At 47.9% G+C, this 22,656-nt stretch overlaps 1 protein-coding gene across 3 annotated transcripts in view; it reads left to right on the top strand.

Annotated features, from left to right (window-relative positions):
- HADHB (hydroxyacyl-CoA dehydrogenase trifunctional multienzyme complex subunit beta) overlaps nucleotides 1-19,179 on the top strand; it is a 38,213-nt gene extending 19,034 nt beyond the window's left edge. For all 3 annotated transcript variants that reach the window (XM_002709975.5, XM_008254657.4, XM_070069344.1), the window contains exons 6-16: nucleotides 2,848-2,947; nucleotides 8,010-8,097; nucleotides 9,793-9,980; nucleotides 10,281-10,461; nucleotides 10,940-11,061; nucleotides 13,660-13,739; nucleotides 13,816-13,863; nucleotides 14,527-14,614; nucleotides 15,300-15,374; nucleotides 16,253-16,417; nucleotides 18,643-19,179. In XM_002709975.5, the coding sequence (XP_002710021.3) occupies nucleotides 2,848-2,947; nucleotides 8,010-8,097; nucleotides 9,793-9,980; nucleotides 10,281-10,461; nucleotides 10,940-11,061; nucleotides 13,660-13,739; nucleotides 13,816-13,863; nucleotides 14,527-14,614; nucleotides 15,300-15,374; nucleotides 16,253-16,417; nucleotides 18,643-18,678 (1,171 nt within the window). In that variant the 3' untranslated portion in view covers nucleotides 18,679-19,179. The remainder of the gene's footprint in view (nucleotides 1-2,847; nucleotides 2,948-8,009; nucleotides 8,098-9,792; nucleotides 9,981-10,280; nucleotides 10,462-10,939; nucleotides 11,062-13,659; nucleotides 13,740-13,815; nucleotides 13,864-14,526; nucleotides 14,615-15,299; nucleotides 15,375-16,252; nucleotides 16,418-18,642) is intronic.
- The last annotated feature ends 3,477 nt before the right edge of the window (nucleotides 19,180-22,656 follow it).

The raw sequence follows: 22,656 nt of genomic DNA, 5'->3' as shown, positions 1-22,656 counted from the left end.
TTTGATTTAGAACATTTTCTTTGTTCCCTCCCTGCCTGACATTGACTTTGTACAAAGTCTCGGCCAGCTGTCCCATAGAATTTCCTGCTTTCTGGATGTTTCTTCATGATGAGATTTAACTTTGCTCTCTCTGAATTTCTTGTAAACTGAGAGTTAGCTTAGATTTTTGGAAAAGAACGCTTTGTGGATAAGGCAGTGCATCATATCATATTAAGAGGTACATGATTGGGCCAACACTGTGGCATGGCAGGTGAAGCTGCCACCCGCAGCACCAGCATCCCATATGGGCACCAATTCATGTCCTACCTGTTCCACTTCTGGTCCAGCTCCCTCCTAATGGCCTGGGAAAAGCAACAGAAGATGGCCCAAGTGTTTGGACCCCTGCTACCCACGGGAGAGATCTGGATCAAGCTCTTGGCTTCAGCCTGGCCCTGCCCCGGCTGTTGCAACCATCTGGGGAGTGAACCAGTGGATGGAAGATTCTTTCTCTCTCTCTCTCTCTCTCTCCCCCCACCTCTGTATTAATTAAATAATTTCAATTAAATAAATAAATTTTATTTTTATTATTTTTTTTTAGAATAAGAGGCTTATGTATAATGCTGAACCTGGCCTCTTGGTCATGGTGGTCAGACTGCCAGATCTTTTGGTTTCAAGGTACTCCCTTTCCTTTGTAATTCACAAGTAATCTATAAAGTGATATCTTAGCACCATGCAAATATCTGATTCCTCAATAATCTGTTTTTTTTTAATTTTTATTTATTTATTTGAGAGGTAAATTACAGACAGTGAGAGGAAGAGACAGAGAGAAAGTTCTTCCATCCGTTGGTTCACTCCCCAGATAGTCGCAACGGCCAGCTGGAGCTGTGCCAATCCAAAGCCAGGAGCCAGGAGCTTCTTCTGGGTCTCTCATGTGGGTGCAGAGGCCCAAGCACTTGGACCATCTTCTACTGCTTTCCCAGGCCATAACACAGAGCTGGATTGGAAGACAAGCAGCTGGGACTAGAACTGGCGTCCATAAGGGATGACGGCACCACAGGCGGAGGATTAACCTGCGCCATGGCAGCACCCCAATAATGAATAATTTTTTAGCATCCATTGATAATTTTTGGGCTGAATCACTTGTAACGTTAGAGATCACAAATTTGTGATTTTTCTGTTATTCCCCCTGTATTAACTGGTGGGCATTTTTCTTTAAAGCACAGCTTTCACTTTATTTATTCATTTGTTTATTTTTGATTGATGAGGATTTATGGATTTTTATTTTTTGAGCTATAGCCAAGTTCAATCATTATTCTTTTCAAAATTTGGATTATTGTACATTTTTTCATGGAAGCTCCTGCAAGTTGGCTCTTTCTGTTTCTTTTGCTTTTTAGTATAATGTTATTTTTAGTGTAATTTGCATACAGTAAAATATACAGATTTTAAGTATATAATTTGTTGAGTTTTGACAACTTTGTATTCCAGTGTTCCTGTGTGTGATACAGTCCTATCTGTCTTTGAGTGTTGTTTATCTTCAGCACAAAAAGGATGAATGAGATTGGTTTCAGACTTGTTTCAGTTGTTTTCATTACAAACCAAGTGTAGGTTTAAGGAACACTCATTCCTATTGGAGTGTTACTACCTCTAGGTTTTTTGTTTTGTTTTGTTTTAAGATTTATTTATGTGTTTATTTAAAAGAGCCGCAAAGAAAGAGACGAAGAGATGTCTTCCATCTACTGGTTCATTCCCCAAATGACTGCAAAAGCCAAGGTTGGGCTTAGGCTGAGGCTGAAGCCAGGAGCCTGGAACTCCGTTTGGGTCTCCCATGTGGATCCCAGGGGTCCAAGCACTTGGGCCATCTTCCGCAGCTTCCCAGGCACATCAGCAGGAAGCTGGATTGGAGGCAGAACAGCTGGGATTCAGACCAGCGCTCATATAGGATGCCAGTGTTGCAAGAGGCAGCTTAACCTGCTGTGCTGCAGTATCGGCCTACTTCTAGTTTCTATCCTAGAGTATATACAAGAAGTCTGGAGTACATACAAGTTTATGGAAAATGTATATTATGAAAAAAATCCATGAATTTCAATATTTTTGCACCAAAATAAACATTCAGTTCCATTTTCCCATACACTTTTTGAAGTACTCTTGTGTATTTTTTCAAGTATGTGTTTATGTTGATATTTCAAATTTAAATTTAATATGACCAGGACTTTATTTCTTCTCTTTGATTTTGTATTTGTATCTGTCTTCCTCTTTTTACTGAAAACTGGTTCCTGCTAACATTTATGTATTTACTTACCCATTTTTATCCTATTCCAAATCATTTCTTTTTCCTCTGTAATTTCTCATCACCAATTGAGCATCAGATGTTGACTTTTTAAATCACTGATTCATTTCTCCTTTGATAAGGTGCTAAATGCTTGTTAAATTAAGCGATACAGTCTCTGGGTGGGCATTTGGCTTACTGGTTCAGATGCCAGTTACGACAGCCGTATTCCATATTGAAGTACCTGGGCTTGATGCCCTCCTTCAGCTCCTGACGTCAGCTCCCTGCTAGTGCAGACTCAACTCGTCAGGTCTCTGCCACCACGTGGGAGACCTGGATTAAGTGACCGGCTCCTAGCTTCAGCCCAGCCAATCCCTGCTGTCAGAGGCAACTAGGGAACAAAGCAGTGGTTAGCAGCATGTGCGCACTCTGTCTGTCTATCTTTCTCTGCCTCTGATAAATAATAATTTTAAAATAAGATGTAGTCTCTGCCCTTGTAAATCCAGTGCTTACCCTCTAAAAACGTACAGTGTTTTACATGATGATCTCTGGCAGTACCTTGATGTATGAAATTTTTCTTTGCTCTGGATCTCTGCTTTCAGGGGCTTGTTGCATCGGACCAATGTCCCAAAGGAAGTTGTTGATTACATCATCTTTGGCACAGTTGTTCAGGAAGTAAAAACAAGCAATGTTGCTAGAGAGGTAAGTAAAGCAAACTTTATGTTGTTTAAATAGGGCCCGGTGTTTGACGTAGTGGGTAAGATAATGGTTCAGATGGCACATGTCCCATATCAGGATACTTGGGTTTGATCCCCAGCCCCCACTCAGCTTCCTGCCAGTGTAGACCCGGGGAGGCAGCAGTGATGGCTCAAGTAATTTGATTCCTGCCAACCACGTGGGAGAACTAGAGTGAGTGCTTAGCTCCTGGCCCCAGCCCCAGCCAGTAGGCTATTGCAGACAGTGGGGAGTGACCCAGGGAGTGACAGATGGGAGCTGTCTCTCTTCTCTGGGGAACAAAAAGAAGAGATAGGGATTGGTAGGAGAACCAATTTAAGTTTCAACTAATGTAATTTACTTTTTTTTTTTAAGATTTTATTTATTTACTTGAGAGGTAGATTACAGACAGAGAGAAGGAGAGACAGAGAAAGGTCTTCCATCTGCTGGTTCACTCCCCAAATGGCTATAATAGCTAGAGCTGAGCCAGTCCACAGTCAGGAGCTTCTTCCGGGTCTCCCATGTGGGTGCAGGGGCCCAAGCACTTGGGCCATCTTCCACTGCCTTCCCAGGCCATAGCAGAGATCTGGATCGGAAGAGGAGCAGCTGGGACTCAAACCGGCACCCATATGGGATGCCAGCCCCACAGGTGGAGGCTTAGCCTACTATGCCACAGTGCTGGTCCCTATAACTTACTTTTTTTTTTTTTAAGATTTATTTATTTATTTGAAAGTCAGAGTTACACAGAGAGAGAAGGAGAGGCAGAGAGAGAGGTCTTCCATCCACTGTTTCACTCCCCAGTTGGCCACAACGGCCAGAGCTGTGCCAGTCTGAAGCCAGAAGCCAGCAGCTTCTTCTGGGTCTCCCTTGTGGGTGCAGGGGCCCAAGGACTTGGGCCATCTTCCACTGCTCTCCCAGGCCATACCAGAGAGCGGTATTGGAAGTGGAGCAGCCTGGACTTGAACCAGCATCCATATGGGATGCCGGCACTGCAGGCGGCAGCTTTACCTGCTACGCCACAGCACCGGCTGCTATAATTTACTTTTTAAAGACTTTAAAATCTGAGTAAAAGTTACATTTGACTTAATATGTGATTTTACAATTTGAATAATAGTATTTAAAAGAATTATATTATGAATCAAATGATACAAACTATATTAACATGTATTCATACTTTAAAATAAATAAGTTATTTGGGCAGGTTTAGGAAGTGTTCATATGTCTGTCTGTCATGTTAGGAAGATAGAGATTATGCCGCAGTGTGGCTGATACTACTTTTAGTAACGTTAAATATCATGGCTTCTAATTAATTTAAAATTTCAGCATTTTCCAAGCCATTTTAAGGCTTAGTTTTTGTCGGGTGGAGGTAATCTTGCTCGTTCCTGTTCTCACTGCCTAGATGACACACGGTGGTGTTTTGTAAGCCGTTTCACAGGAGTTCACCCTTACCCTAGTTGGCATGGCTCCAGGAGGTGTGGGGCAACCAGGACTAAGACGGGCCTGGGCACAGCTGCCACGTGTCCTGAGACATCTCACCGTGAATAGTTCCAGCGTGTCTTTGGTGCTTGCTCTCACTTTGAAAGTGTCTATTTGGGTAAAGTTCAATCTCAAGCCCGTGTCAGTGGCCGAGCGCTTTGCTCGGTTCGGGTCTGTGCCTGCCACACTGTAGGGCTCAGGGTAGTCGTGAGGGTGACGGCCGAGAGGAGAGGGCGGAGTGGCAGACTGAGCGTAAGGGTTCTGCTCCCTTTGCCTGTGGGCAATGCTGAAGGCCTGCCCTGCAGAAGCCCACAGAAAGCAGGTGTTTGTTGTTGGGGCACAGGGAAGAGTTAAGAACGGATAGAAGTTGGTTTCCCTCCGGAATCTGTTTTTCCCGGAACCTAGAGGTAGCTGAATATGTCAGATGCAGCAGTTTCATGAGTGCATCCAGCCATGAGGTGGTTCATAATACATTTTCAACCTTTATATCCTGAAAATAAGTGACTTTTAATAGAGCATTTAAAAACTAAACACTAAGTCTGTTTCATTTATATCCTTATTCTTTCTTAAAATGGAAGTCATAATGTTCTGTAAGTGTTTCTCTGGACATTTTACATGTATGTGCGAATCTCAGCTGATTGGCAGCGAGCTAGGGCCCCTCCCGTGCCCTCTCCCAACACCAGCAGGGCTGGTGGTACTTTGGGGACTGCAGGTCATTCCTGTGGTAACTGGAGTGAAGGTAGAGTTGAGGGCGTGGATATGTTACGAGAATGTCACTTCAGAGTTGTATTGCGACTTAAAAGCTAACGTTTCCAGCTAAGGAATTTCTTTAGGGCCTGTCGTCCGCAGTAATGATGTCAACGAGAAATCCTCAAAGGCTTCCGGTGTCTCGTGAACCTGACTTTGCTGGAAACGCTGTTCTCCAGCTCAGCCAGAGGCATCATCATCTTCCTTTTCCCTTGGCGCCTCGAGAGCTGTTCAGACTTTAAATAGAAACCTGAGGACAAGGGCACCAGCACCACTTCTATTTAAAGCTGCCTCAATCCTGAAGGGCAGCCGGAGCCAGGGGTGACGCGTGCTAGCGAGGACCTCGTGAGGATCAGGCCATTGCAACCCGAGTGCCTTTTACACTTGCCCTGTTGTGGTGCCCTGCCCTGACCCTGAACTCTGGCCTCCATTTCCTTCCCTGTTGGGTTATGTGGCGAGGCTGACGTGCAGTTGCCAGGTGATAGCTGTCAGTCCAGTCAATCGGGCATTTCGTGTCAGGCCAACCTGGAAAGACCAGAATGGGAGGGTGTTGCAAGTACACTGTACTTCTGCAGATCGTGGTGAACAGTATAAAGGTAACACAGTATGAAAGGCAAAATCAGTAAAGAAACATGGAGCCTCTTTAACCTAGACTTTGAAAACGTGTAGTTTATCAAGTTTATCAAACTGCAGGGGAATTTGTGTTCTGGGGAGAAAGAGTTTCAGAAAAAGCCCACTGAAAATGAATCCCTGTGATGGAGTTCAGAATTTCATGGTAAATGGGTGAGCAGGGGTACAGGTTTGGGGAGTTTTTTTTTTTTTTTTTCTCTCTTAAAGATGTATTTATTTGAAAAGCAGAGTTACAGAGAGAGACAGCAAGGTCTTCCATCCACTGGTTCACTCCACCAATGGCCACAACAGCCAAAGCTACACTGATCCAAAGCCAGGAGCCAGGAGCTTCTTCCGGGTCTCCAGTGTAGGTTCAGGGGCCCAAGCACTTGGGCCATCGTCCACTGCTTTCCCAGACCATAGTGGAGAGCTGGTTCAGAGTGGAGCAGCCGGACTCAAACAGGCACCTGTATGGGGTGCTGGCACTGCAGGTGGGGGCTTTACCCACTATGCCACAGCCCCAGCCCCATGAGCTTTGTTTTTGAGAATGAAAATTTAACATTATAAAAGTAAATATTTTGTAATTACACCTATGCATTGATTCTATAGTTGTTGGTTTTTTTTTTTTTTTTTTTTGAGTTTTTTTATTAATATGAAAGCCAAAGTTAGAGAGGGAGAGACAGAGAAAAATCTTTCTTCCACTGGTTTACTCCCCAAATGGCCACAACAGTCAGGGCTAGGCCAGATGGAAGCCAGGAGCCAGGAGCTTCATTGGGATCTCCTGTGGGGTGACAGGGACTCAAGCACTGAGTTCTCACTTGGCACCAAGCGGTCCTGTGCTGCCTTCCAGGATACACTCATAGGAAGTGGAATTGGACCCCAGTACTCCAGTATGGGGTGTGAGTGACCCGAGTGGTGTCTGTTTTTTGTTTTTAAGGTTTATTTCCTTAATTATTTGAAATACAGTGTGACAGAGACAGGGAAGTTGGGGGCAGAGCTCTTCCATCTGCTGGCTCATTCCCCAAATGGCCGAAATGATCAGGGCTAACCTGGGCTGAATCCAGGAGCCTAGAACTCTATCCAGGTCTCCCACATGGGTGCCAGAGGCCCAAGCACCTGGACCATCATCCACTGCTTTCTCAGACCATTAGCAGGGAGCTGGATCAGAAGTGCAGCAGCTGGGCCTCAACTGGTACTCCAATATGGGATACCAGTGTCGCAGGCAGCGGCTTAACCTGCTGCACCACAATCCCGGCCCCACCATACAGCATCCTAACCACTGTGCCTTGTGTTAATTCTTTACATCAGTAAAAATGAAATCAGGCATTTATTTCTTTTCTTTTCTTTTCTTTTTTGCAACAGTAAATAGTGCAGTTTCCTCAGTAGTGCAATAAAAATCATAGATGTACTCATTTCTTGGTTGGCTTTTATGGAGGCCATGTTTTGCAAGAGTAATGGAGGGTCTGAGTTTCTCTCAGTGCCCCTCAAATTGCAGAGGATTCTCTCTATGAATCTGCAGTTGTGTCGTTATCCTGGCCAGTTTCCTGTTTTCTAGTGCTGAATTGGTCTGACGCTTATTCGTCAGAGACTTGTAACTCAGGCAGCTCTCCAAAGTGTCTTTCATCAACGTGCACTCGCGTGTGTTTGGCAAGTTTGCCATCTCTGGTTTGTGCTGGGCATGCAGTGCTGGGTCTGCAGTGCTGGGAGCCTCTGCCTGGCAGTGAGGGGCAGTGCATGGCAAGCAGTGCTCAGTGGCACTGTTGGTGAGTGGGCAGTTCAGTGATCATTGTCATATCTCATGGCTTCAGCTTTGCTGCTAAACCTGACGACTCACAGGGACACAGGTTCTGAGACCCCACCCCCACCCCATCACCTTTTATCCTTCTATGCATTGTATTCATCACACCTGCTTTCAGTGTGTTTGAAAAGTTGAAAACTTCAAGTCAAATTGCATATTGATACCCTCGAAGGTTCTGAGCAAAGCGTGACAGGTGGTTTAGAAGAGCTGGCAGCCCTGTTTGGTGCAGGAGAAACGGGGCTCCTGGGAGCTGCACAGGTGCCTGTCAGTGAGGGGCAGCTGAAAGGTCAGTAAGCCATTTCTGTGATGGGCTAAATTGCCTTTTAAATGTGGCTCTGGAGAATAAGGAAGCAGTGTGCAGAGTGTCGTCCCCACCGCCCTTCCTTTGTGATGATCATCTGTTCACTGTGTCTCCTGAAGGCCGCCCTCGGAGCTGGCTTCTCTGACAAGACCCCTGCTCACACTGTCACCATGGCGTGCATCTCTGCCAACCAGGCCATGACCACAGGTACGTGTGACTGGAAGCGGGAGGTGTGTGCTAACCCTCTTCCTTTGTCTTTCACGTAATCATAGAAAATAGTCTTGCATCGATGCCTACATTTGTGTGCGCTTGCTTGTTTGTTTGAAAGAGTTACAGAAAGAGAGGGAGAAATAGAGAGAGATCTTCCTTCTACTGGTTCTTTTCCCCAAATGCCCTTGACAGCCAGGGCTGGGCCAGGCCGTAGCCAGGAGCCAGGAGCTTCATCAGGATCTCATTCTTTAGGTGCAGGGACCCAAGTACTTGGGCCACCTTTTGCTGCTTTTCCTTGGGCACATTAGCAGGGAGCTGGATTGGAAGTGGAGCAGCCAGGACATGAATCAGCGCTCATGCGGGATGCCGGCGATGGTGTAACCCACTACTGCACAGTGCTGTCCCCTACATTTGTATTTTTCAGTGTGACCCTGTTTAGGGGCTAACACCATGTGTGGCCCCCGCATGGCTGGGGCCTGAGGAAAGATGTTATAAAAAGTGATGAGAAGAATCTGTATGAAAAGACTAGCTGGCGTTGAAAAGCCTCGGCTCTTGACAGTGGTTCTCGACTTCTTCCTCGCCCTGCGTACCGGGGGACTCGGTCGTCAGCACAGGTCCTCCATCGTGGCGGGTGTGGCCGCTGCAGGGGTCGTCAGCTGGAGGACACTGCTTAGGCGGCTGCCGCAGAACCTGGGGCTGGAATCCTGGGTCCCGAAGGATTGGGCCCCAGAGGACTCAGCGTGGTAACAGCCCACAGAGGGCAGTGCTCCTTCACTGCTGCGGCTGGAAGCCACTGGTTTCAATGCTACAGCTCGGGGCCAGCGTGTGGTGTAGCGGATAAAGCTGCCCCCTGTGGCACTGGCATCACATGTGGGCACCGGTGAGTCCCAGCTGCTGCACTTCCAACCCAGCCCCGGCTGTTGCGGCCATTTGGGGAGTGAACCAGTAGATGGAAGACCTCTCTGTCTCTCTCTGTGTAACTCTGCTTTTCAAATGAATAAGATAAATAATTAAAAATAAAGAAGTAAATGTTACAACTGTTTCCTTCACGTTCTTCCTATATCTTTAGCATTCTTATAAACCATCACAACTTCTCCTAACAAACTTAAGCAAAGTTGTAAGACATTTTGTAGATCCACATGCAAGACCTGGTTTGAGTTCCCAGATCCTGGCTGTGGTCTGACCCAGCCCTTGCCATAGCAGGCAAAGTTTGGGGAGTGAACCAGTGGTTGACAGCTGTCTGTCTCTGCCTCTTCAATAAATAAATAATGAGAAATTTAAAACTAACCAAATGAAATTCTCTTTAAAAAACTTAGAGCCGGTGCTTGGCAACAGCAGGTTAAGCTGTCAGCTGCAATGCTGGCATCCCATGCGGGTGTCTGTTTGAGTCCCAGCTGCTCCGCTTCCAATCCAGCTCCCTGCTGTGGCCTGGGAAACAGTGGAGGATGGTCCAAGTTCTTGGGCCCCTGCACCCACATGGGAGACCTGGAGGAAGGTCCTGGCTTCGGCCTGGCCCAGTTACAGCCATGTGGGGAGTGAACCAGCAGATGGAAGATCTCTCTGTCTGTCACTTCTGCTCTCTCTCTCTATAATTCTGACTTATAAAAAAATATTTTTTTTAAAAAAGCTTAAAATTCAGTAGTAAATTCTTTTCTGCAAAAGATGTTCATGTGTGTGCGACCGTGCCCGCAGGTGTTGGCTTGATTGCTTCCGGCCAGTGTGATGTCATCGTGGCAGGAGGTGTGGAATTAATGTCTGATGTCCCTATTCGTCATTCAAGAAAAATGAGGAAGATGATGCTTGATCTCAATAAGGCCAAGACTCTGGGCCAGCGACTGTCTCTGATCTCTAAATTCAGATTAAATTTCCTGTCGCCTGAGGTACGACTTGTGAACTTACTGTGGATAAAGACTTGTCTCCAGAGCACCCCACTGCAGAGGTTTAGAATTAGGTGCCACAGCCCAGGGTTTGGCCTTGCTCCTCGTAGGTACAGAGCAGGGGGAGGTGTGGTTGCCTGGGGCCAGGTATTAGAGGATGTGAGCGCTGAGCCCTCTGCAGAGAGGCCCCACAGAGCCTGGTAGCCGGGGAGCAGCAGACCCGCTTTCCCCTGGAGCACGCAGTCCTGCGAGTCCTCCCTCACCTGTTCACTGTGTACTTGGTCCTCACGTCTCCATCCCCAGCTCCCCGCCGTGGCCGAGTTCTCCACCAATGAGACCATGGGCCACTCCGCAGACCGACTGGCTGCTGCCTTTGCTGTGTCTCGGCTGGAGCAGGACGAGTACGCACTGCGCTCTCACACGCTGGCCAAGAAGGCGCAGGACGAGGGGCTCCTTTCCGATGTGGTGCCCTTTAAAGTACCAGGTAAAGCGAGCTGCCTCGTGGACTTCCAGGTGGCCGCAAACGCTCCCAGAACTCACAAAACCCCAAGTGACTTTTCAGCAAGCCTTTTGGTTCTGTTTTAAACCCTCAGCCTTTATTCCTAAACAGAGAGTCGAGTCTTGGTTGCGCTTGTGACGGCAGGTGCACATTGGGATCTATGTGAGATCTTTGGTGCATGCCCACTTTTAAAATTCCAGATTCCTCCAGCTTCTGTACAGAATAGCCAGTGGGAATGAATTCTGTCAGACAGGACGCCCTTTTTATTAAACCACTCCGTTGCCTTTTCGCTTGTCTTAGGGGTTTAGTTTAAAATGTGATCATCTCATGGTCACTGTAAAAGGCTTTCTAGTGAGTAGTTGATGTTCACATTTTCATCTGGCATAATTTTTAAAGCGTGTTTCTCTGGACAGCTTACACGCGCCTATAGTTCCTTAGAGTTAAAAAGTCTGTGTTTCTGTAGGAAAAGATACTGTCACCAAAGACAATGGCATCCGTCCTTCCTCCCTGGAGCAGATGGCCAAACTGAAGCCTGCCTTCATCAAGCCCTACGGCACCGTGACAGCTGCGAACTCCTCTTTCCTGGTAGCTACCGCTGCTATTTGTGTTTCTGCACTCTCAATGGAAAAGCTTAAAGGAGATTTATTTGTGGGTGTTAGGAGCAGAGGCTTAACAATCAAGTCATTCATGCTGGAGATAAGGTGACAAGAGAATCATTAAACAGGATGCACAGTAGTTTCAAGGCCTGAGACTTCATCTGATGCAGCCACGCTGTTACGATACAAAAGCTGTGCTTTTCAGAAAACTTGTACTGCCCACGCAAAACACTAGGAATGTGAGAGACGGTTGTGATGCAGTGAGAAAGTGCTGTGGGGGTTGTGTGGGCCAGTGGAGAAAATAAACAAAGGACCCTGACTCAAACAGGGGTCAGAGAGCAGCGAGCAGCTCTCCCAGGGAGGGGAAAAGCCAGTTTCAGAAGCGTAACACAGGCATTTCTAGGCCAGGGGGGCAGCAAATGCAAACCCAGGAGATCTGAGGGCAAGGGTCTGTTCGGGGAAAAGCTTGGGTACAGCATGGGATCCGAACTGGGGAGTCATGGAGGATATGGAAAAGTAGGCAGAAAGAGTGACAGGATACTTCTTCCAACCCTGAGAGCTAGCAAATTTTGAGGTTTCCTACTGACCTCAAAATTATTTCCTGGAGGTACCATGAAATGAATCTATCTCCCTTTTCTCACTTGTCTGCGTGCTTCATAGCCTTCCTTGCTTGCTTGCCGCCTCCTTAGTGAACCGTCCATACTAGTTTTGCTGTGCTCGTCAGATGTGTGTCTCCTGCCATCCTGGGTGTGGCCTTTGTCTATTCTCCGACTGGTCAGCACTTGTCTTACACTACAACTCCCCTGTCCAGCCATAAAGTCTGGAGATAGAATTGCCCACGGTGAGTGACCAGTGCCTGTTGTCGATGGGCTAGGTGGAGGCCCCTGGACTGGCTCTGACAGCATGGTAGGCCATCTGTGAGGCCAAGCAGTAAAGGGCTGGTCATTCCCAGAGCTGACTGGATGGCAGGGCCACATGGCGTGGGCTTTTCTCATCAGGGCTAAGTCCCCTGGACCACTTCTGGGGTTTACTCAGCGAACATCAGAGACACAGATCACAGGTACATGGGCTTTTAGAAATGGGTGGTGCTCTGCACTCATTATAATTGTAACTCACACAGTGGCACCGTGACCGTACTATTACTGGAGTAGCACACGCTTCTGTTGTGCAGTGCCCTGTGCGTCCCGTCTTTATGTCCCTCCTGTTGGTGGCCGTGGTTTCTTCAGGGTTGCCGAATTAACCAAACTGTGGTCGGGTGTGGTAGAACTAGTTTTGATTTTGCAAACTGTACAGAGTAGTTTCTTTGGAGTTTTGGATTTTAGGGGCAGCTCTTGTTTTTGAAATAATGGTAAAAGGCTTTTTGCCCTCAGTGGTATTCCTTTTGTGGCCCCCAAATTCTCAGTTGTCATCTGGGAAAAGTCATATGGGGTGTGTCCCTAGAAGGCAGGCCTTTATTCTGATGTTTTGATATGCTTGCTGTGAAGTCTAGAACCAGAAGAAAATCACCTAAAATCAGCAGGCTTGAGCAGCTGAGAAATAACCCAGGTATTTACACATAACTGAATAAATGAGAAATGATTTTAATTTTAAAAATCCTCCTATTCTGTGCCAAAAGAAAAAAAAAAAAAAGAAACCTGTATATTTCTTTTTTTTTTTTTTTTTTTTGTAAAGATTTATTTGTTTATTAGAAAAGCAGAGAGTTACAGAGAGGAAGAGGCAGAGAGAGAGAGAGAGATTTTCCATCTGCTGGTTCACTCGCCAAATGGCTGCAACAGTCAAAGCTGGGCCTGTCAGGAGCCAGGAGCTTCTTCCAGGTCTCCCATGTGGGTAGAGGTGCCCAAGCACTTGGGTCATCCTCCACTGCTTTCCTAGGCCTTAGCAGAGAGCTGGATCAGAAGTGGAGCAGATGAGACTCGAACCAGTGCCCATATGGGATGCTGGCACTTCAGGTGGCGGCTTTACCCGCTACGCCACAGCGCTGGCCCCCAAAAAGCCCACATATTTCTTTTTTTTTTTTTTTAAGATTTTATTTATTTTATTTGAGAGGTAGAGTTACAGACAGTGAGAGGGAGAGACAGAGAGAAAGGTCTTCCTTCCATTGGTTCACTCCCCAAATGGCCACAACGGCCGGAGCTGCACTGATTTGAAGCCAGGAGATGGGAGCTTCTTCTTGGTCTCCCATGCAAGTTTGGGCCATCTTTTACTGCTTTCCCAGGCCATAGCAGAGAGCTGGCCTGGAAGTGGAGCAGCCGAGACTAGAACCGGCGCCCATATGGGATGCCGGCACTGCAGGCAGAGGATTATCCTACTGTGCCACTGCACCGGCCCCATAAGCCCACATATTTCTAAAGTTACCTCTTCTCTTTATCTATTTTGGCACTTGTGATAGTGTCTGAGCCGGCCCCTCCCCCATCCTCCAAAAGTGGGTCAGTGTGTGTTTGAATTGCGATTTAATGATGGAGCAGAGAAGTCAGGGTTGTTCCCTAGAATCACTGTTTAAGTGTGGCGAGTTTGTAGATTCTGGAACAGGACTTAGAAGATGAGTAAAGCTGAAGAATTGAGCGCTGTTGTCTGGGTAACTTTTCAGACCGATGGTGCTTCTGCAATGCTGATTATGGCGGAGGAAAAGGCTCTGGCTATGGGTTATAAGCCGAAGGCGTATTTGAGGTAAGGTAAAGCATTCGAGCGCACTGTCTTGTGTCATTGTGCCACTGCTGGAGCTGACCCCTCTGTTCTTCTCCAGGGATTTTGTGTATGTGTCTCAGGATCCGAAAGATCAACTCCTACTTGGGTAGGTAGCGGAGTGTATCCTTGGACTATAACCAAAAGCATTTGATTACTCACATTTATTATGGAGATCTTAAAGTATATTATGCCCTGAGTTCAGAATAGGTTCGTATGGTAGGTTTTTAAAAACAATAATAATTCTTTATGTTACTGTTTTCCTTGCACAGTTTGGGGTTGTTTTCTATACGCATTTGTACTTGTAATTATTACATATATACGATCGTGTATTCTTTTTCCCATTCAGATGTCCTAAGCACTTTTTCATATCACTGTGCACCGTGCTATCCAGTTTTCCTTAGAACCTTGTGTAAGAGCCTCCAGATGGGTATACCATGGCCCATCCCTTTCAGGGCCCCGCCTTCGAGCCTCCATTGTGACATTGACACGAGCTGCGCCTTCGCCCACGCCTCTTGCACTCTTCCTGTTGTTAGCTTGTCCCTGCCCTCATTGCTTCCTTATTACGTGTTCCCAGTGCTCCATGGCATAAGCTGAGTCATGGCAGAGGGCACGTCTATTCAGTCCACTGTTGTGTCCCCAGTGCTTGGTATCTGCACGGTGGAACCAAGGAACATGGTAATACCTGCGGAGAACTCACTTTGGGCAATATGAAGGAACTCCTGGGTTAAAAGTTAAAGCTTTAAGACACTACTTTTTTTTTTTCCTCCAGACCTACGTATGCTACTCCAAAAGTTCTAGAAAAGGCAGGATTAACCATGAACGATATTGACGTCTTTGAGTTCCATGAAGCTTTCTCAGTAAGTCATTTGACAGACACATCCAGGGACATGTAGTCATGGAAACAGAGCCCATGCTTGTGGGAGAAAGCCTGGCATTGCTTATTAGGAGTGAAAGAGGAGGGGCCGGCGCCGTGGCTCACTAGGCTAATCCTCCGCCTTGCGGCGCCGGCACACCGGGTTCTAGTCCCGGTCAGGGTGCCGGATTCTGTCCCGGTTGCCCCTCTTCCAGGCCAGCTCTCTGCTGTGGCCAGGGAGTGCAGTGGAGGATGGCCCAGGTGCTTGGGCCCTGCACCCCATGGGAGACCAGGAAAAGCACCTGGCTCCTGGCTCCTGCCATTGGATCAGCGCGGTGCGCCAGCCGCAGCGCGCCAGCCGCAGTGGCCATTGGAGGGTGAACCAACGGCAAAGGAAGACCTTTCTCTCTGTCTCTCTCTCTCACTGTCCACTCTGCCTGTCAAAAAAAAAAAAAAAAAAAAAAAAAGAAAGAGGAGGGAGCCACAGGTCGCACACGGGAGGTTGGAAACACCTTTGGGAGCTGTGCCCTGGAGACCTTCTAAAGCACCACATTGTTTCTCGAGGAGTTTCACTCAAACCTGGTTTAAAGATTGGCTCAACCTTGTAGTTACACAGAAAACCCGTGCCTGAAAGAAAGCCTGGAGGGACATTAACGACAAGCTCCTCATGGAATTATTTTCCCTTGTAGGGTCAGATTTTGGCTAATTTCAAAGCCATGGATTCTGATTGGTTTGCACAAAACTACATGGGTAGAAAAACCAAGGTAAGGCTCTGATGAAGAGTACTTGCATTTCCAAACCACCTTCCTATTTGGGGTGTTAGCCTGCTAATGGGGATATGAACTGGGGGCAGGGTGCAGGGGTGGGGAGCAGGCAGCTGCTTGGCCCAGTGATGGAGGTGCCTGTGTCCCACGTCAGCCCATGTAATGGATTGTGTCGGGCCTTGGGAGGCAGCATGATGGCTCCAGGAACTGCTTCCTGCCACCCACATGGTGGGTCTGGATTGGCCCAGCCTGGCCAGACAGTTGTGGTCATGTGGGGGGTGAACCAGCAAGTGGAGCTCTTTCTGTCTCTCAAATTTATAGATATATATTACCGCTTGTATGCATATACATATAGTATATGAGGGGGAAGCTGCTTCTTACAAAGAATTTGTATTTCTTACAAACATAGTTTCAGGATTGATTTCCAGGTTCTGGTCCCACGCCCAGCCCCAACCATTGAGGGCATTTGGGGAGTCAACCAGTGGATGGGAGCTCCCCCCTCCATATATATATATATATATATATATATATATATATATACACACACATATATATATACATATATATATATATACACACACATATATATACATATATATATATAAATTTTATTTATATATATATTTTTATATATATATTTATATATATAAAAGTTAAATTCTGTGATTTTTTTCCCAGGCATTAAGTGAAGAGTAAATAGGCCTTTGTCTTTTTAGTTCTGACCTAGACTTCCTTTTGCAGTGAAATTATTTGTGACGAGGCTCATGTTCGTCATATCCCTCCATCTCTTTACTTCCTAAAGCTAAGAGTCTGGCGTGGTTTGTAAGTTAACTCATCTTCGTGTGTGTCTTGTTTTGTTTCATTTTCGTGGGAGCCAGGTCGGATCACTGCCTTTGGAGAAGTTTAATAACTGGGGCGGCTCGCTGTCCCTGGGACACCCGTTCGGAGCCACCGGCTGCCGCTTGGTCATGGCAGCTGCCAACAGATTGCGGAAAGAAGGTGGCCAGTACAGCCTGGTGGCCGCCTGTGCCGCTGGAGGGCAGGTATGTGGCAGCTGCTTCCGGGAGCTTCCAGAAAGTCACTTCTTCAGCGGTGCACTTCCATTCCTTTGGTCTAATCCCCGTGCGCCTTTATCTGTACAAGAGGTAAACTGTCTTTCTGGAAAACTGACACCTTAGCTAGGTGGATCGACCTCTGGGTTGTCCCTGCTGCTCAGCCGGGGGAACGCGTGTTATCCTACAGTTTTCTCCGCCTGCCTCCCTCGTGTGCACTACAGACCAGCCCCGCACCTGCCCCGGAGCTACCTCCGGGAGTCAAATCCAGGGGAGTCCGCTCCTCTGCTTTGCCCTGCTGTGCAGAGATTCATTTCCTGCAGATCCTTTGCTCCTGGTGAGGATGAGTAGCCACGGTGTTCAGAAGCACGAACGCCCGCCACGGAAAAGCCCGCGGGCGATGCTGTCCCCGGAGAGACGGGGCCGGTCACTTACAGGAGGGACGGTTTAGCCTCACAGTCAGAAGCGTTCTTAACCCGTGTAGCTTCATCTCCCCCAAACCACGGGGAGTGAGGGCGGGCTGGAGCCTTCCCCTCAGGCCCCCGGGCCAGGCTCGCTCGAGGGCGGTCACCCTGTGTGGCCTCACCCGGCTGGCCTCCATCTGACATGCGGCCCTTCGAAATTACACAACAGTAGATGCTTTTATGGGCGAGCAAAGTCTAACGCCCAGCACCTGTGTGGGAGAGCTCCTCGGTGTGGTGAGAAGGAACTCCATTCAACTTGGCACTGTTCTCGCCAGCCAGGCGGGCGGCACCCGCGTGGTCAGGTGGTGAGAGGAGGCGCGGGTCACCACGGCTCTTGGGCAGGGCTTCTTTCTCCCTCAGGCACCACTGACAGTGGCAGGGGCCCATGCTGTGTGCTGTGGGGTGTCCAGCAGGGCCTCTCCCTGAGAGACTCTGAGAGCAAACACCTTCTCCCCTCCTCTCCCTGAGGACATATGGACACAGTCACACGACCGGAAGTGGCTCCAGACGTGGCCCCGCGTCCTCTGAGGAGCATGGGGGCGCCGAGAGCAGTACAATGCACGCTGGGCCATGCAAGTTGCACCTGAAATGAAGCCGCAGAGGAGCGTCCTGCCCGTCACGGTCCCTCAGGGCAGTCTCCGCGCCAGCCACACGGCCCGGCCCTGCTCTCACTCTTGCTCGGCTTGTGTTCTTTCAAAACACTTAGCTGTCTGGAACTGTAATGTACTCGACTGGGGACAGAGTGTGTAGCAAGTCTTTCACCCCACCCTGTGCTCAGCTTGGTGCCTTATAAGCAATAGTTTCTCGTAGACGTTTGTGGGGATTAAGTTGAGCCTAGAAGCAGGGAGATGAGCTAGCTGTGAACCTTGGAGGCAGTCCCTGGGTTGGACGTGAGTGAGGCAGGGTGCGGCGTCATGCAGCACACAGCACTGTGCAGAGCAGTGCGGAGGCCGGGGTCCGCCTCCCAGTCCCGCCCTGTCACTGGAGGGAGCCCCAAACCTCTCAGAGCCTCAGCGTTCTCCTGCAGAAGTTACATCTGCTGCCATTCACGTGTTTACTTCTGTACCACTAAAGCCTCTGAGACTTCTCATTTGAAGAGCGACCATGTGTAGCGCATCCACTAGAATCGGACTGTGCCAGGCAGAGCCTGATGTGGGCACGTACACGTCTGTAAATAGATACGTCTCTGTGCGTGTGTGTGTGTGTGTAAACACGAGGTACTCCAAAACGTACATGGAACATGGAATTAAAGGCAAGTTTATGTTGGTGCAAGAAAATGTTGAAATCCAAGTATATGAGAGGTCTTTCAAAAGTCCTTGAAGGGCTGCATTGTGGCGTGGCGGGTTAAGCCCCCACCTGGGACTCTTGCATCCCCTGTGAGCCCAGTTCGAGTCCTAGCTGTTCACTTCCTTAACTCTCTCCTTCTTTCTCTCTGTCTCTGTCTCTCTGTAACTGTGCCCTTCAAATAAATTTTTAAAAAGTTCATGAACATGCATATTATGATAAAGCTGTGTAGATTTCAATATTTTTCCCACCAACACAAACTTGCCTTCTAACGGCACTTTCACCAACTCTGAAGCCCCTCACATACACTGTCTGCCACCCTGACGCTCACGGGAGCCCATGAAGTAGCACTGCGAGCCCCGAGTACGGAGGGAATCGAGGTTCCGAGCGGCTGCCGGCTCTCCCGTGGGTGAGTGGCAGGGCCAGCGTCCAGCTCCGCAGCCACAGTTTTCCCGCTTTCTGTTTCAGGGCCACGCTATGATCGTGGAAGCCTACCCGAAATAGTGGACGCAGAGGAGGCGACCGGAAGCCCCGTGCCGCTCTCGGACTAGGCAGTGCCATTCCAATGCATTCCCAGATGACACCCGCAGTTCCAGCTCCTCCTGGGAAAACAGCTGTGGGGCTTCTGTTAATGCTTTGCGATTAAGCTTTGCCAGTGCTCTGAGCCTCTCGGAGCTCACCGCTGACTGCTCTTCAGGGACTTCTAAGCCACCAGGCTCCCACGCAGATAAGTTTAGGAACTGAGTTCGGGTCTCTTTTGTCACAAAGACTAAGAGTGCTTGCAGGTTAGTGAGACTTGGAATCGCTGTCGTAATATTTGCAGATTTTACTTGCTCCTATCCTTGTCCTCAAGATAAGTGTTTTCTCTAAAATACAAACCGATGTGCCTAAGTTAACCTAATTATGGAGAATGACTCAGAATCTAAACATTACTGAAGACTTAAATGTTTATATACATAAATACCATGCTACTTAACCTTAATAAAGTGGAGAAGTGCTGGAGAATTGTTTGCCTTTTTTAAAAAATAAAATAAAAGGTTTATTTTATTTATTTGGAAGCCAGAGTTATAGAGAGAGGGAGAGATTAGAGTGAGATCTTCCATCCGATGGTTCTCTCCCCACATGGCTACAACGGCACTGGGCTGGGCCAGGCTGAAGCCAGGAGCTTCCTTCACATCTCACATGTGGGTGCAGGAGCCCAAGCACTCAGGCCAGCCATCCTCTGCTGCTTTCCCAGGTGCATTAGCAAGGAGCTGAATTGGCAATGGAGCAGCTGGGACTTGAACTGGTGCCCATATGGGATGGTAGCACTGCAGATGGCAGCTTAACCTGCTGCGCAGGCCCTAGACAAAAAAAAAATTTTTTTAAGATATTTTATTTGAACAAGTTACTCAGGGAGAGAAGGAATGGCAGAGAGAGAGAGAGAGAGAGAGAGAGAGATCTTTCATCCGCTATTTTACTCCCCAACTAGCCACAATGGCTGGAGCTGTGCCAATCAGGAGCCAGGAGCTTCTTCTGGGTCTCCCACGTGGGTGCAGGGGCCCAAGGACTTGGGCCATCTTCTACTGCTTTCTCAGGTCACAGCAGAGAGCTGGATCGGAAGTGGAGCAGCCAGGTCTTGAACCAGTAGCCATATAGGATGCCAGCACTGCAGGCAGCGGCTTTTACCCGCTATGCCACAGTGCCGGCCCCTGGACAAAAGATCTTAACACACATTTTTTAGGAAATAATCCACAAATGTCACCATGAAAACATGAAATAACATGAAAAGATGCTTGATAGTAATCAGAAGAAAAATTAAGGTCCTAATGAAATGTTATACCCAGACTGGCACAAATTCACAAGATGAGGATAGCGATTGGTGAACACGTGGGACAGTAGGAGCTTTGCGCACTGGCTAAGGATGTAAACTGGCGCAGCCACCGGGGGGACAGTGTGGCGCTGCCTTGGACATCCAGGGGTGATGCAAGGTCTGGGCCCCCACTGCCCCCTCTTGAGGATTCCCCAAAGAAACTCGCACAGGAGTCCAGGGAGCCGGCGCGACTGTTCACAGAGCCTTGCTCTTCCTCGAAAAATACCGTAAATAACTTGCATTCATTGACAGGAAAGGTTCAAACACAAGCACAGGTAAGTAATTCCTAGGATGCCTTCAGATGAGGTAGAAAGAGTTAAGAGACAGAAATCAGTGTGTGATGTGACTGCCACACGTCTCCTGAGGAGATGGGGTCACAATGGCACTTCACCTCTGTGCTATTCTTTCCAAATACCTTTAATCCAGTTGAGCACAAAATATATCAGGCAAACCCAGCTTAAAAGACATTATACAAAATACCAGTACTCAAAATCATCAAGATCACATGAAGGAAATACTAAGAAACTCACAGACCAGAGGAGGCTATGGAGACCTGCCAGCTACATGTAACACATTGTCCTGGATTGGATTCTGAAACACAAAAGACATTAAAGGACAAACTGGTAAAATCCGAATAAACTCAGATTTAGTTCATGGACTTTTGAAAATGGAGAAATAAACCCTTGCATATATGACCAACGATTTTCAACAAGGGTGCTGAGACCATTCAATGGGGAAAGGACGTCATAATGCTTATAAGGGGTTAATATCGAAAATATATAAAGAGCTGGGGCCAGCGCTCTGGCATAATGGGTAAAGTTGCCGCCTGCAGTGCTGGTATCCCATATGGGTGCTGGTTCGAGTCCCAGTTGTTCCACTTCCGATCCAGCTCTCTGCTGTGGCCTGGGAAAGCAGTAGAAGATGGCCCAAGTCCTTGGGCCCCTGCGCCCGCATGGGAGACCCAGAAGCTTTTTGCTTTGGATTGGCACAGCTCCAGCCATTGCAGCCATCTGGGGAGTAAACCAGCGGATGGAAGACCTCTGTCTCTCTCTGTAACTCTGCCTTTCAAATAAAAAATGTATATATATATATAAAGAGCTATAATCGCAACCAAAAAATCAATTCCATGAACAGGCTATCCGAAAGAGTTGGTTCCTTATACCATACACAAAAATTAACTCAAAATAGATCAAAGAACTAGACATGAAAGCCAGAAGTACAGAACTCTTAAAGAAATTATTTTCTTAGGGAAAGTAAATGGCACTGGAATTTGCCTCATTTCTTGGCTATAACAAAAGAAAAAAGAGGTAACTTACACTTCATCAAAGAGCACAGTCGGCAGAGTGAAGAGGCAACCAAGGGAGTGGGAGAAAATGTATTCAAGTCCTATATCCTGTAAGGTGTTAATATCCAGAAAATAGAACTGTAATTTAGAACCAAAGAAACAACCCGTTACCCAACGGGCAAGCAACTTGAGTAGACATTTCTCCAAGGATGCGGATAGCCGATAAGCACGTGAGAGGACGTCCAGCAGCGCTCACGGCCGGGTAGATGCAAATCGAAACTGCGATGAGCGATTGCCTCGTGTCACTAGGATGGCTGCTGTCAGAGGAACAGAGGTAGCAGGTGTCCGTGAGGATGTGGCAGTATTTGTGGGGATGCAAAGTCGTAGAGCTGCAGTTCCACTTCCGGCTGGATATGCAAAGGCATCACAGGCAGGGTCTTGGAAAAATATTTGCATACCCACGTTCACAGCAGGATTATTCACAATAGCCCTGATGTCCATCAGCAAATAAGACGAGTAGGCAAGGCGTGACCTCTACACACTGTGTGTACTGGCAGTCTTAAGAGAGGGCAATCGTGACATGCCCACGGATGGGTCTTGAGGCCACTCTGCTCAGGGAGGTGTAACCGGACCAGACACATTGTTTCTCATTTCCTGTTCTGATGACTGCAAGCCTAGGACTAAAGCCTGTGTTCAAACAGATAACTAATGCTCGCTTACACAGTAATCCGGCCCTCCTGGGTCAGCATGACCAGAGGTTTGAATTATTGTAACAGAATGAAGAGGGAATGAATAGCTTAAGGCGCAGTGAAGACGGGCTCCAGGCTCCAGGCTCCAGGCTCCAGGCTGAGCGGGCTCCAGCCTGTTAAACACTGAAATCTTAACAGAATACTTGGCCTCTCTCAGGTCTCAGCCTCACAGCATTGTGTAGCTGCTTAGTTGTGCAGAATCTCCTGCTGTTCCCTCCTCAATAAAGTCGAGCCATCTAGCCAGTTTCTCAAGAAGCTGTGTTGATGTCTGAGATACCCTGTGATCAGACCCACAGCCTGACTCGGCACCCAACCTCCCTTTTGCACCCCTCAAGAACCCCAGACCACCCTCACTGAGCAGGACAGAAGTTCTTGAGACCCCGTCTGCGATCGTCACCTTCTCCCGGTAGATTAAAGGGGACGCTCTCTCCCTGACTGTCAGACCTCGTCTTCATTATTCTGATTCAGCACCATCGACAAGGACCAGACTTCTGGGAACAAAATAATCTGGTTATTAAGAGACAAATCCTGTATGTTTCTGCTTAATGTGAGGTGTCTAAAATTGGTTCACAGCGATGGGACACGGGTGCTGGGAG

Source organism: Oryctolagus cuniculus, chromosome 2 (genome assembly GCF_964237555.1).
Source record: "Oryctolagus cuniculus chromosome 2, mOryCun1.1, whole genome shotgun sequence".
Lineage (NCBI taxonomy): Eukaryota > Metazoa > Chordata > Mammalia > Lagomorpha > Leporidae > Oryctolagus > Oryctolagus cuniculus.
The sequence above is the reverse complement of the archived record's forward strand: the minus strand, read 5'-3'. Positions and strand labels throughout refer to the sequence as shown.